Source organism: Cynocephalus volans, chromosome 3 (genome assembly GCF_027409185.1).
Source record: "Cynocephalus volans isolate mCynVol1 chromosome 3, mCynVol1.pri, whole genome shotgun sequence".
Classification (NCBI taxonomy): domain Eukaryota; kingdom Metazoa; phylum Chordata; class Mammalia; order Dermoptera; family Cynocephalidae; genus Cynocephalus; species Cynocephalus volans.
The window spans coordinates 151,969,692-151,985,276 of NC_084462.1; the positions used below are offsets into that span (position 1 = coordinate 151,969,692).

General features: G+C 38.4%; 1 protein-coding gene across 5 annotated transcripts in view; it reads right to left on the bottom strand.

The window, feature by feature from the left end:
- Positions 1–15,585, bottom strand: part of MED6 (mediator complex subunit 6) — a 123,935-nt gene that overhangs the window by 94,764 nt on the left and 13,586 nt on the right. For 3 of the 5 annotated variants that reach the window (XM_063090872.1, XM_063090869.1, XM_063090870.1), the window contains exons 7-8: positions 10,819–10,846; positions 3,090–3,182 (exon numbers count right to left, since the gene is read on the bottom strand). In XM_063090872.1, coding sequence (XP_062946942.1) covers positions 3,090–3,182; positions 10,819–10,846 — 121 coding nt within the window. Of the gene's footprint in view, positions 1–3,089; positions 3,183–9,585; positions 10,038–10,818; positions 10,847–15,585 lie in introns of those variants that run through there. The other 2 variants (XM_063090873.1, XM_063090871.1) reach the window with 1 other exon arrangement.

The following is a 15,585-nucleotide window of genomic DNA, read 5'->3' on the forward strand; positions in this document are numbered from 1 at the left end:
AAATGGACTACAGTCCTGAATGTGAAATGTAAAATAAGAAAGCTTCTATAACATAGGAAAATATCTTCACAACCTCAGTGTAGACAAAGAACTCAAACAAGACATACACAAAAAAAATGTTAACAATAAAGCAAAAGATTGACAAACTAAGCTACATTAAAATTAAGAACTTCTGTTCATTTTGAGGCCACTATTAATAGAGTAAAAAAGACAAGCCAGTGTGGGAAAAGATACACTTAAACACAACACGTGTAACTGAAAAAGGACTTCTATCCAAAACATACATAGAACTCTCAGGACTCTATAAGACAAAGACAGATGAACCAATACAAAAATGTGCAAAAGACCTGAACACACTTCATGAAAATATATATTCGAATAGCCAGTATTCATATGAAAAGATGATCAACATCAACAATTACCAGAAAATGTAAATTGCAGCCTCAATAAGATACCACTAAACATCCATAAGAACGACTAAAGTTTTCTTTAATTGACACTATTAAGGGTAAACAAAAGTGTGGAACAACTGGAACTCATACCCTGCTGGTTGGAAGATAAAGTGTTATATCCACTTTGAAAAATATTTTGACATCATTAACTAAAGTTGAATAAAGTAATGCTTATGACCTAGCAATCTGAATAAAAACAGTAAAATGAGCACATGTACACTGTATTAGTTTCCCAGGGCTGCCATAACAAAGTAAAACAATCTGGGTCACTTGAAACAACAAATTTATTGCATCAAAGTTCTGGAGGCCGGAAGCCCAAAATTAATGTGTTGGAAGGGCCATGCTTTCTCTGAAACCTATGGGGGAATCTTTTCTTGCCTCTTCCTAGCTTCTGGTGATTTGATGGTAATCTTTGGAGATCCTTGACTTAAAGATGCATCACTCCAATCCTCCATCTTCACATGGCATTCTCCTTTTGTCTCTTTACATGGCCTTCTTGTTATAAAAACACCAATCATAGCGGATAAGGGACCACCCTACTCCAGCATAAGCTCAACTTAACTAATAACATCTGAAATGACTCTATTCCAAATAAGGTCACATTCTAAGATATTGGGGGCTGGGATTTCTACATATCTCATTTGGGGTACAGGGGCAGAGGGTGAGATGCAATTCAGCCCATAACATACACCAGAAAACAGGTACAATATTCATAAAGTTAGAATATTCATAGAATTTCATATTAGATGTTCATAAAAATAAAATATTCATTAAAACAATTTTTAATAATAGCCAAAAACTACAAACAACCCAAATTGTCCATCACCATTAGAATGGGTTTAAAAGTTGTAATGTATTTATGCAATGGAACACTGCACAGAAATTAAAATACAGTAACTAAAGCATAAAACAACTTGGATGAACCTCATAAATATTGAAAAAAAGAAGACACACGAAATGCACACACTGATTCCATTTATATTAAATTAAAAATAGGCAATTAAAACTAAACATTGACCTAGGGATGGATGCTTATGGGGTAAAACTGTAAAGACAAGTGATTGCCATAAAACTGAGGATAAGGGTAACCTCTGATTGGAAGGACAAGCGTCGTGATTAGTAGGGGACAACTCTTTTGGACACTTCTGACATATAGAACCATGTTAACATTTCACACATTCCCTCCAAAAAACAATAACACAGAAAGAAATCAATAACAATTAGGAAAAAAAAATAAAATGGAATTCAGAACAAAAACAAATGAACTGAATCACTTAATAAATCAGTAGCACAACCACACTAAAGAGGGAAAAAGAGTTAATCCAAGTAATTTTTTTACATGGTACTGTACTATATGTCCTCAGGCTAAAGACCAGAAGAACTCTAAATACTGAACTCTAATTAGAGGCTTCTTTTTTGCAGAGGTATAGGTTAACAATTCTAAAACTATTTTATTATTCTATGATTAGGCAAATAAGTAAATATATTGTGAATAATGGGAATCAGAATTCTTATCAATATGGAAGTTACCAATAGTGAACCCTGTGGTGATGGACTAGAATTGGAGATAGTGTGAATTGATGACAGCTTTATTATTTTTTTTTTTGTAAAGATGACCGGTAAGGGGATCTTAACTGTTGGTGTTGTCAGCACCACGCTCACCCACTGAGAAAACCGGCCATCCCTATATGGGATCCGAACCTGTGGCCTTGGTGTTATCAGCACCACACTCTCCCGAGTGAGGCACGGGCCAGCCCTGATGACAGCTTTTAATACAGATGGACAGATACAGATATGTATGGATGTATATGTATTCACTCACACACACGTATATATCTATTTCCTAACTCTGTCAGCTGAGAGGACCTAGAAGCAATGACACCCCAGTAACAATGAGCACATCTAACCGAGATCTTGATTTCCAAACGACATTCTCACCTAAAAGGAATAAGGGTCCTTAAAGAAGTAGCTAACTCCAGGGTTGGGATGAGCCTGGAATATCTTGTTGTGCTAAACAGCAAAGAAAACACTCAATAGCGGGCCGGCCCATGGGTCACTCCCGAGAGTGCGGTGCTGATAACACCAAGGCCCCGGGTTCGGATCCCATATATGGATGGCCGGTTCGCTCACTGGCTGAGCGTGGTGCTGACAACACCAAGTCAAGGGTTAAGATCCCCTTACCGGTCATCTTTAAAAAAAAAAAAAAAAAGAAAAAAAAGAAAACACTCAATAAACGATGAGGTCATATAAAAAAAATACAGAAATAAGTTTTAAGGGACTTCCACTGGCCCAATATGGGACAATTAGAGCATCAACATAAATAATGATAGTAAAGAAATATAACCCATTGAATAAAAAAAGAATCCAGAAGTCCACAGTGATATAAATAAATAAGAAGGGGAGAAATAAAAGCTTTTCTTTATAGCAGAAAGCCAACTAATAAACATAGAAAGAATGATGGAATTAGAAAATCTCCATTTGGCAACCATGAGAATAATTAGCAATAATTATCAATGGAGGCTAATATGTGGGTAAAAGTTTGAGGAATAACAGGATATTTATAGAGCTTCAAAATAGTTCCCAAAAGACACCAATAACTTACAAAAGAAAAAATAACTTTATGGTCAAGTAACTTACCAAACACCACCTTAACCAAGTGAACACGTAATGCCACCAGAAATGGAGCAAACCGACAGCATGTGCCTCCACAAGCATCTTTCTGTGGTATTCCTGACAAAAGCACATAAGGTGAATTTAATCATGAGAATATATCAAACAAACCCAAACTAAGAGACATTCAACAAAATAACTGGCCTAAACTTTGATCAAATAGCAAGGTCATGAAAAATAAGGAAGATCAAAGAACTATTCCAGATTAAAGAGAATAAAGCAATAGGACAACTAAATCCAATGTGTAATTAAGGATTTTCTTTTGCTGTAAATGACATCATTGGCCCCACTGGTGAAATCTAAATAAGATCTACAGATTAGATAATAGTGTTCAAGGCCAAGCGTTCAAATACCCAACCAGCCACCAAAAGAAAACAAAAAAATAACAGTATCACACCAGTTTAACGTTGATAATTGTACCGTGACTATGTAAGAGAATGTCCTTAATTGTAGGAAAGGCACACTAAAGTACTTAGAGAAATGGGCATCATGACTGCAAATGACTTCTCAACCCCCAAATAAAAGGGGGATGTGTATTAGTCTGTTTCTGTTGCTTATAACAGAATACCTGAAACTGGGTAATTTATAAAGAGCAGAGGTTTATTTGGCTTACATTTCTAGGTCAGCTGCATCTGGCACAGGCCTCAGGCTGCTTCTACTCACGGGGGAAAACGGCAGGCCAGCCCAAGGGTACAAGCAGATCACAGGGCGAGAGGAAGCAAGAGAGAGAGGGGGACGTGCCAGGGTCTAAACAACAAGCTCTTGCAGGAACTAATAAAGCAAGAATTCACTCACTACCTCCACCCCTCAAGGAGAGCATTAATCCATTCATGAGGGATCTGCCCCATGACCCACACAGCTCCCAACACTGCCACATTGGGGATCAGATTTCCACATGAGAACTTTGTCAGAGTGTGTGTATATTATATACATACAAACAGACACATGCACACACATACACACACACAGAAACAGCAAGTAACAGCAAGAGTTGCAAACAGGGAGAGAGATAGAAAGTAAAGAATAAAGTACAGAAAAATGTTAACATATGGGGAATTCCTATACAGTAGTCCCTATTTATCCAGTTTCACTTTCCATGATTTCAGTTACCTGTGGTCAACCACGGTCTGAAAATAGGTGAACACAGTACAATAAGATATTTTGAGAGACCACATAACTTTTATTACAGTACATTGTTATAATTGTTCTATTTTATTATTAGTTATTGTTGTTAATCCCTTACTGTGCCTAATTTATAAATTAAACTTTATCATAGGTATGTATATACAGAAAAAAACATAGTACATATGGAGTTCAGTACCATCCCCAGTTTCAGGCATCCATTGAACATATCACTTGCAGATGAGGGGGAACTACTGCATAGAAATTCTTTGCATTGTTCTTATAACTTCTCCTGTGCCTGAAGTTATGTCAAAATAAAAAATTAAAACAATAATCTCATATCATACAGAAAATTAGACATTCATAAAAGCATTAAAAAAAGATAAGAAATTATTCAACCAATTTAAATAATAAAACGCAATTTTTGCTACTTAATTAGCACTAAAAACCTAAATGACAATACACAGTGGTAGCAAGATTCTGGAAAACCTGGTACCTTCATATCTTGCTGTTTGAGTGGTAACTAATACAAACCTTTTGAGAAAACAACTTGGCAACTTAGACTAAAAGCAATAAAAATGTACAGACTTTCAAGATTCTACTTGAACTCTATCCCAAAGAAATAAATACTAAACATTAAAAAGGCACTATAGATAGAGAGATGCCATCAAGACGACCATGTAGAGGCACCCAGCAATCGCTTCCACCACAAAGAAAGACCAAAACAACAACCAGGTAACTACATGTGGAATAGAGAGTCAAAGAAAGAACACTGGAACGCAGCAAAGAAGTCAAGACCTCCTGAGGCATGGAGCCTCAGGATGTCAGCATAGAAGGTAAGACTTGCCCAGAAAGGCTCAGAGCCAAAAAGGACTCCCTATTCTGGAAAAAGGTAAGCAAGAAATCCCAGTACTGCACAATCCCACCAAGGATACCTGCAATCCTAGCTACAAGAGAGGCCCAATACCCTTGCAGGTCCTAAGCCCAGTTTAGGGATCTAGACAGATGTCATGCAACTATATTATTCTAGAGAGAAAATTCACACTGAGTCCCCCATCCACCACCTGGGGACCCAGGCTACTGCACTTTGACACCACTGTGGGATGGAAGCCACCATGAGAGTGCATACTGCCCTGGGGCCTAGCAACCCCAGCATCTATAAACTCCTGGGGCCCAGCCAACATCCCACCACACCCCTCCAAAGTGTTGCAGCTTAGCAACACCACCTGAACCCAGTGGTGCAGCCCTGACCGAAGTACCCCAAGGAACAGATGGTCCAACAAAGTAGAGAAGGCACAATCAAGACAGAAAAAGCCAACGTACACGCTCTCCAGAGCCTAAGAGCTGACCACTTGGGACCCTCTGCCATGACCAGTGGCCCTGCCCACTCCACAAGAGCACCCACATACCTCTCTGCAGCCTGAGACCTGCCCACCACCACCCCCTGACCCTGCCCACTCCAGCAGAAAAGCTCCCCCAAGCACCCCAGAGCCTTCCGAGGAGGCCGGGTACCTGCCTACTCCCTACCCTGTGACTCTGACAACTGCAGCAGGAGTCACCTAGCACCCTAGTACCATTCCCAATGGTCCAAAGTTCCACCCCACCCCACCAGCTCCAGTGGAAAATCCAAGCTCTCAAGTGTTGCTTGTGGGGGCCTGAGGTCCCTGAGGTCCAGCCACCCAGGGCCTGGCCTCCCAAAAGACCAAGCACCTCCAAAAAACGCTATAAAAAACTAATGAAAAAAACTGAAGAGGACATGAGAAAATGAAAAGACAACCCACATTCATGGATTAGAAGAATTAATTTTGTTAAGATGGCTGAATTAGTCAGGGTTCTCCAGAGAGACAGAATCAATAGGATATGTTATAATTATATGAGAGGGATTTATTAGGGGAATTAGCTCATGCAATTGTAAAGAAAATCCCGATAGGCTGTCTATAAACTGGATGCTGGTAGTGTGGCTTAGTCCAAGTCTGAAGGCCTCAAAACCAGAGAAGCTGATGGTGTCTTTGGTGTAAGTCCTAGAACCCAAAAGCTGAAGAGTCTCGAGCTCTGATGTCCACAAACAGGAGAGAAGAGTGTATCCCAGCTCCAGCGGACAGAGAGAGAGCTTCACCTTTTTCCTCTGTCTTTTGTCTTTTGTTCTCTCCAGACCCCCAGTGGATTGGATGGCTCCCACCCACATTGAGGGTGGGTCTTTCCCACCCAGTCCACTCAGACTCTCATACTAATCTCTGCTGGAAACACCCTCATGAACACACTTTAAAAGAACTTTACCAGGTTTCTCAACATTCCTTCATCTAACCAAGTTGACACCTAGAATTAACCTTCACAATTGACCATCCTATCAAAAACAATCTACAGATTCAATGCATTCCCTATCAAGACATCAATGACATTCTTCACAGAAACAGAAAAAACAATCCTAAAATTCATATGGAACCACAAGACTCCAAATAGCCAAAGCAATCCTAAGCAAAACGGACAAATTTGGAGGCATCACACTACCTGACTTCAAAATATACCAAAAAGCTATAATACCCAAAACAGTATAGTACTGGTATAAAAACAGATACATAGATCAATGGAACAGAATAGAGAACCCTGAAATAAAGCCATGCACTTACAGCCAACTGACTTTTGACAAAGGCACCAAGAATATTCATTGTGGAAAGGAAAGTTTCATCAGTAAATGGTGCTGGGAAAACTACATCCATGTGCAGAAGAATGAAACCAGACCCCTCTCTTTCACTGTATACAAAAATCAAGTTAAAGTGGATTAAACAGTTAAATGTAAGACCCAAAACTAAAAACCACTAGGAGAAAACATAGGGGAACGGCTTCAAGTCATTGGTCAGATGAGAGATTTTATGGAGAAGACCTGAAAAGCACAGGCCACAAAAGCAATAGAACAATGGGACTACAGCAAACTAGAAAGCTTCTGCACAACTTCTGTTGATTGCAACAGAATAAAGAGGCAACCTGCAGAATGGGATAAAATATCTGTAAACTGTTCATTTAACAAGGAATTAATAGCCAGAATATACAAGGAACTCAAAAAACTCAACAGAAAAAAACAAAAAATCTGATTTAAAAATGGGCAAAGGACCTGAATAGACATTTCTCAAAAGGAGAGATACAAAAAGGAGTCATACTGGCCAGCTGCCATAAAAAAAAAAAAGCCAAAAATAACAAATGTTGTCAAGGATGGGAAGAAAAGTGAACTCTTACACACTGATGGTAGAAATGTAAATTAGTATAACCATTATGGAAAACAGTAGAGAGATACCTTGAAAAACTAAAAGTAGAGCTACCCTTTTGATCCAACAATCCCACTACTGGATATATATCCAAAGGAAAGGGAATTGGTATACCAAATAGATATCTGCACCCCCCATGTTTACTTCAGCACTATTCACAACAGCCAAGATATGAAATCAACCTAAGTGCCCACCAAAAGATGAATGAGTAAAGAAAATGTGGCATAAAAGTACACAATGGAATACTACTCAGCCATAAAAAAAGAAGGAAATCCTGTCATTTGTGGCTACATGGATGAGCCTGGAAGGCATTGTTAAATAGAATAAGTCAAGAACACCTGTTCTCACTCATATGTGAAAACTGAAAAAGTTAAGTTCAGAAGTAGAGAGTAGAATTGGGCCTACTAGAGGCTGGTAAGGGTGGGGGATAGGAACAGGGAGAGGTTAGTTTGGATACAAACTTACAGACAGATGGGGGTACAGATATCTATTATAAGTTCTAGTGTTCTATAGCAGTGCTTTGTGACTATAACAATAATTTATTGTGTACTTTCAAATGGGTAAAAGAGAGGAGTTCAAAAGTTCTCAACACAAAGAAATGATAAACGTTTGCAGTGTTGGATATGCCAATTACCTGATTTTATTTTTTGGAGAGGAATGTGGGTGGATGGATGAGATAAATTTAGACAATGGTTAGTATAAATGGTTCATTCTTTCAAATTCACTTTTTACTTGTTCATATCAAGTTCTAAATTATACATTGTATCAAAATATCACTCTGTAGCCCATAAATATGTACAATTATTACATGTTTTTTAAAAGTGCAAAACATATATTTTTAAATAAATAAATAAAAGTCATTAAACACAAATATAACCACTGGAGTCTTATTTAAAATAATGCAAATTGGGATACATCCAAATATAACAGAGTTTAAGAAACTGACATATAATCACTCAGAAATTATTCAGTCACTAAAATGGTCTATAAAAACTAAGTAACGGGGCCGGCCTGTGGCTCACTCGGGAGAGTGTGGTGCTGATAACACCAAGGCCACGGGTTCAGATCCCATATAGGGATGGCCGTTTTGCTCACTGGGTGAGCGTGGTGCTGACAACACCAAGTCAAGGGTTAAGATCCCCTTACCGGTCATCTTTTAAAAAAATTAAAAAATAAAAAAATAAAATAAAATAAAATAAAAACTAAGTAACTATAGGAAAATGCTTACAACAGACATATCAATACGATAACGTAAAATTGTATGAACAGATAAAAGTATGTACACACAGAAAAAGACTAAGAAAATTCACACCACTGTTAACAGTATTTGGTGGGTTTTTTGGAGGTACTTATGAAAGTTATGAACTTTTTTTTGTGCAATACATCTGAAATTTATCAAAGCTCATCTCTTGGTGACTGAATAAAATATCTGAACCAGTTTACTCTCCAAAAAGACAGCACATTACACAAAAGTTCTCAGCAGTTTTCTGTTACAGTATTTGTAGGGTGATGGTACTGGTGAGTGAGGTTTTTCCTTTCCCTTATCTTCCAAATTGTAACTATTTTTGTACGCATGTTTCTTTTTTTTTACATTAAAACATAACTTATTGTACGTATATGTGGAGTGTTTCATTCAATAGTGTTTTGTATGTTTGCTATAAGGAAAGGGAGTTTGCTACAGCTGAGGTAGCTGAGAAGGTGATACTCATGTCAGTAAAGACATGGTCCTTGCTCATGAGAAGGTGATATTTAGTGAGAGATAGGACCATTTAAATGAACTATAACAATGCATCATAGTAAGAGGCCACAATATATAAGGGGATTTTTATTTTACTTCATTTTATTTTGGTGGCTGGCCAGTACAGGGATCCAGACTGTAGGCCCGGGTGTTTTCAGCACCACACTCTACCAACTGAGCCAATCAGCCAGCCCTCTTTATTATTTTAATACTTGAGGAATATGCCACTAGTAAAAGAAAATGTTCTTAGTTACTACTATAACATAATCCTTTGTGTCGTCAAAGTGCATTTGAAAAATTTCAGAGAAAGCAAAAAGTGGAAAAAAGTTATGATGAAGCAATGTATATGAATACCTTTATTTTGCTCTTAAACGTACATGCCGGTACACATATGAGCAGGCTGCTCACGTCCAGTAGAGGAAAGTTATAAAAGATACATAAAAAATACTCACAAAGAAAGCATGATGGAAATAACATCCTTTTTTAAAGGAAAAGTATATTCCATGTAAATGAGAGGGTTGTGACAAAGTATTTCAGCACCGCACTCTACCGAGTGAGCCACGGGCCGGCCCTGTGACAAAGTATTTCAAAACTCAAAAGCTTGTTGCAGTAGTGAGATATAATTTACAAGAGGAGTCTTGCAAGATTCTCTTTTGTCCAATATTCACTGAAGTCTCATCCGTTTCTCAGGGGGGCCTTTAGTGGTCACTGTCTGTTGGACAGTCTTTGTGGTCTCCTTCTCTTCAGATTTTACAGTTTCTGGTACAGGTTCTGCCTCTTTCTTTGTCTGATCCACTAGACATCAAAGCATATTTGGGTGGATAAATGAGATAAATTTAGACAATGGTTAGTATAAATGGTTCATTCTTTCAAACTCCCTTTTTACTTGCTCATATCAAGTTCTAAATTTATCTGTTTCCCCAGGTAGATGTATATAAGAACCCAGTTATAAACCTAATAAAACCTGATCACTCAAGGAAATTTTCTTTTTTTCTTTTTTTTTTTTTTGTCCTTTTTGGTGACCGGTAAGGGGATTGCAATCTTTGGCGTGGTGTCACCCGCACCGCGCTCAACCAGTGAGCGCACCAGCCATTCCTATATAGGATCCAAACCCGCTGCGCTCCCGAGTGCGCCACGGGGCTGGCCCACTCAAGGAAATTTGTAACACTAGACAAAAACACATGGCATTTATATAAGACATAATGTATAAACAAGATATGTAATTATTCTATCCCAGTTCCATGGATAGTACAACACCTATTTTCAATGATAAAATAGAAGACCTTTCTTCACACTGATATCCAGACTAAAAACAACCTCAAATCACCTTGACTTCTTCACACCTCTTCACACCTCTTTCCACTTCAATTCATCTTTTAAGTACCAATATCACTATCACAAAAGCACCACCTGTTGGCAATTCAGCAGATCTCAATGGTAAGGAGTGACATACTACAATGAGAGTCTAGAAAGACAAAAATGACCACAGCTCATCTCACATGCTGTAGCCGTTACTGAGTTAGACAGACTGTTTAGTCTTATTTTGAGTTTAATAAGAATATGTAATGAACCATACCTGGGACAGGCTTTTCTCCAGTCTTTTGCTATAATTAAAAAAAAAAGGGGGGGGGGGTGAAGAAAAAGAGAACAGGTCAGGTTAGCAACGTTTTCTTCCTGATTTCATAATTCTTATTAAAATGACACCTTCATCTATATTACATTATAAATGACTTCATGAAGAAAAACTACTATTCATGTACCATAAAAACTAAATTCTAAATTTATCATTTTCGACTTCTTATTCCCCATTCCAGAAAAGACACAAATCTAAAACTAGAACACCCACCAAGCCACAGGAGGAAGCGCCCTGAGCTCTCCAAAGCCAGGGCGGTGGAAGGCCTCAGGCCTTGGCAACGCCCCCCTGACACCTGCAACCAGTCCAGCAATGACCAAGACACCGCTGGAAGCACCCTGGTCTCCCCTGCAGGAATGAGGGGGGTGCCACAGGCCTCAACCCTACCCCTCCTCCTTCCTCCTTCTCTCTCCCTCTTTCTTCCCCCTTACACTCTCCCCTGCCCCCCCCAACTGCTCCACATCATCATAGAATGTAAAAAAATTAATAAATAATCCTAAAAACATAAATAATAAAAATAAAACTAGAAGAAAATAGTCAACCATAAAAACCCTTAAACATCTAACAAAGCCGTTTGCTTTCACCCAAGCTTCAATACTTTACAAAAAGCTGTTAAGGAGAACCCAATGGGAAGAAATAATGGAGCCTTTCAAGATTCCAGAGGTTTATTTTCTTAGGCAATATGAACTACAAGAAAGGAAAATGAAGTTTTGATAGACCTTGTAACTTTCCAAGTTGGCAGGTATAAGAAGTAGGAGGGAAAAAAGCTTCCTATGAGCATAAGGTTTCTGATGAGTGTATTATTAAAAGTCAAATTGCAGGAAAGTGATGGGGGCATTAGAGATCAGGAACAAGGACAGGTCCTCCATTCTGTACAGCAAATATTCTTTAATTGAGCCCTGCCATCTCCCTGTCCCATTATGCAAGTTAAATGCCCAAAACACCGTCCTCCTCCTTCCCTCCCAAGGCCCACAACCTACCCCTCACTCTCAGACAATGACACTCTGCCTCCTATGTTTAAAAACAAAACAAAAGAAAAAAAGGTTGCCAACACCACCAACCACTTCCTATCTACCTTCAAACTTATTACACCTACACCTACACACACACACCGGTATACACACACACGCACGCACGCACACACACACACCCCCTACACACACACACACACACACACACACACACACACACACACCCCTCCGTGTATACACACACACGCACGCACGCACACACACACACCCCCTACACACACACACACACACACACACACACACCCCTCCGTGTCCATGGGTTCCGCATCCATGGATTCAACCAACTATGGATCAAAAACATTCAGTAAAAAAAAACAACTGCAAATGTACTGAACACACGGACTTTTTTTTCTTGTCATTATTTCCTAAACAATACAACAACTACTTACATAGCATTTACATAGTATTAGGTATTATAAGTAATCTAGAGATGATTTAAAGTGTACAGGTGGATGCATGTAGGTTATATGCAAATACTACATCTTTTTATATCAGGGACTCGAGCATCTGCAAGACTTTGGTATCTGTGGGAGGTCCTGGAACCAATCCCTCATGATACCAAGGGACAACTGTGTGTATGTGCATATTTAAAATACCTTTATATACTTCCATATTATCTCAGAAGAAAAAAGTAATCTCTTCATTTCTAAGGTTAATGCCTCCATCTGTTTTCTAAATTTCTTTCTGAATTTACATGCCCTCCCTAAGCTTTCTCACCTATTCCCATGAATAAAAACTGTAAAATTTTTTGATATCACATGTTCCAGATTCATGCTGCCACCTACCTACTAGCCTACTCCAACTGCAAGTCCTGGGAACTTTCACATTTAACAAGACCAAAACTGTGCATAAAAGGGTTAAAACAGAAGGCCTGAGGCTGCTCTCCTTAGAAAGGCCTGCTTACAGGTTAGCCCTTGGCTGGTGTCTAGGAACTTGGATTTCAGGAGGCTTCCCACCATTCCATAACTTAACACTGGCTCACTGTGCCTGAACTGTGTGTACAATGTGGTCTATGCTGAATACCTGCTTTTCTTCAAGGATGTGGGGTTTTGATATGTGCTAGATAGAGAGCACCTACATGACAACCCTCCCAAAAAACCTCGGGCACTGAGTCTCTAGAGGATTTCCCTGGTCACAAATATCATACATATACTGCTGCATTTTCATTGCTGAGGGAAGAATATACTCTGTGTAACCCTTCATGGGAAGGAGAAAGTAGAAGGAAGCCTGCACATGGATTTCTCTAGACTCTACTGTGTCTTTTTTCTTCTAATCTGGCTGCATAACCTTACTATATCACAGCAATAAATCTTAGCCATGAGTACAACTATGTGTTGAGTCCTTCCAGCAAATTTCCAAACATGGGAGTGGTCATGGGAACCTCTAACACAGCCACATATCTTATGAACATATCAGGACTTAGATGTCTAAAGTAATCTGAGGGAACAAACAATTTTTCTTACTTTAAAATAGAAGAGGAAATGTATGCAGGAACATTAAAAGGAGTGAAAAATTTGAGGGGGGGATTTTTAATACTGCTAGCACTTAATCCTTTGAACTATACTGGACATCAGACTATATTTATACATTGGAATAATGTCATTATCTGCCCAAAGAACCTGAATACTGTCAAATTAGTAGGATATGATTTGAGAAGGGAAAATAGAATGAGGGTGGCTTTCCAAACAAATTTCCAGCAGCTTCTGAAAACAGCACTGAAAAGACATTCATCATAAAAGGCTTTGAAGGTCTGAACTCCCATCACATTGGTATTAGTGTAACTTCCGGTAGTAACAAGAATTAAAATACGGAGCTTCAAAAAAACAGACAGGACTTCTCCAATATTCTCCTGAGCACTGCCCTATAGGGGCAATATCCCTAGGCACCGCAAGCCCAACTGTTAAACACAATGGATAGATAGTAATAACTCCTGGTTCTGGAGGACACAACGGTTAAATGGGAGCTCATATGAGCTATGAATGGTTCTGGGTGACTTCAAGTAGACTATTTTCTTCTCTGTGTCTGAGAAGGAAGATTTTTGGTAGGAAAAGCAAAGGGATTACTAATAATTCTAGAAAAAGCCATCTATCTCTTAGCTCTGTTACACAGCAGTAGACATACTCTCTCTTTAGGAGTTGGCTTTTGGCCCTTGGATGGGAAAAGAAATGTGGGATTCAGAAAAATGACTACATAAAACTTTATAAGAAAAATGTAAAAAAACCTCACTGCAATAACATGAAGTCTGCAGTCTGCTTGAAAATACCAGAAGGAAGTGGGTAAAGGAGAGATAAAACAGGATTGGCCATGTTTGATAATTGCTGAAGCAGGCAAAGGGTACATGGGGGCTTCACTTTTAATTATGCTCTGTACTTTTGTACATGTTTTTAAATTACCACAATTTTCTATTAGGTAAAAGTTTTTTGTTGTTTTAAGAATCAAGAGTCTTTGAGCTTTCCACAATGTCCAGCCTAGCTCACCAGGATTGGACAACACACAGGATTCGAGGCAGGACCCCTAGACAGAAAAAAAGGAGTGGTCACTGGCTAGAGTACCTCAGAACCCAAACACAGCAGTAAGGTGCTGAATGTTCTGAAGGTTGGCCAGCAAAAACAGAACCCCTAACAACAACATATTTCACCCCAAATCTGCTTCTTTTCTCATATTCTGAATTTTGGTTAACAATCAACAATATAGTCTAATTCTAGGACTGAAACCCCAAAGTCACCTTTAATGTCAATCTATCCAAATCCAACCACCAAATTTAGGCAATCTTAACTCTGAAATATCTCTTAAATCTGTCTCTTCTCTATCATATGGCTACAGAATGAATTCTGGTTTTCCACAATCTAAGTTCCCTGACTCCAAAAGTCACAGTTTCCTAATCATCACCTACACTGTTATTAGTTACCTTCCTAAAAAACAAAACTGACTGCATTACTCCCCTGCAGTTATTTTTAAATATCCAGTGGGTCCCTACTGCAATCAGCAATAATGCTTAGCTAGTCACTGACAACAATCTTGAAGATGAGGTAGAGGATATTTCAGTACACTCCAAGAAGGTATGTACTTGAAAAAGAATGTACAAAATTTACCACTGGTCTAGTTTGTCTTTAGTGATGATAGCTATTGTGTAATAACTTCAAATAAATTTGAATGCAGCTGGATGCCTGTTATATTTATGGGGATAGTAATGGGTTAAAGGTTTAAAAGACTGAAGAAACACTGGCCTATAGGATTAAACACAAACTCCTTTGTATAGTATACAAAATCCTTCTCAATCTGACCTTTATCTGCCTATTAAGTCTCATCTTCCTTTACACTTCCCCTCCACAAACACATCAAGAAAACCCTCAGAAAGTTTTCTGTTTCAGAGTACATGTCCACTAATATTCTTTCATGTTCTGGTTTTGCGTGTTCTATTACCATTTTCTAGCACTAATCAAAAGAAATGTGAGCCACAAGTGCAAGCTATATATGTTATTTTAAGTTTTCTAGTCACATTTTTTAAAAGAAGAAACTTATGTTTTATTTAACCAAATATATCTAAAATATTATTTGAACATACAATCAATATTTTAAAATTATTAATGAAATATTTTACATTTTTTTGTATGTATTTTACACTCATATCACAACTTAATCTGAACTAGCTATGTTTCAAATGCTCAATAGTCACATG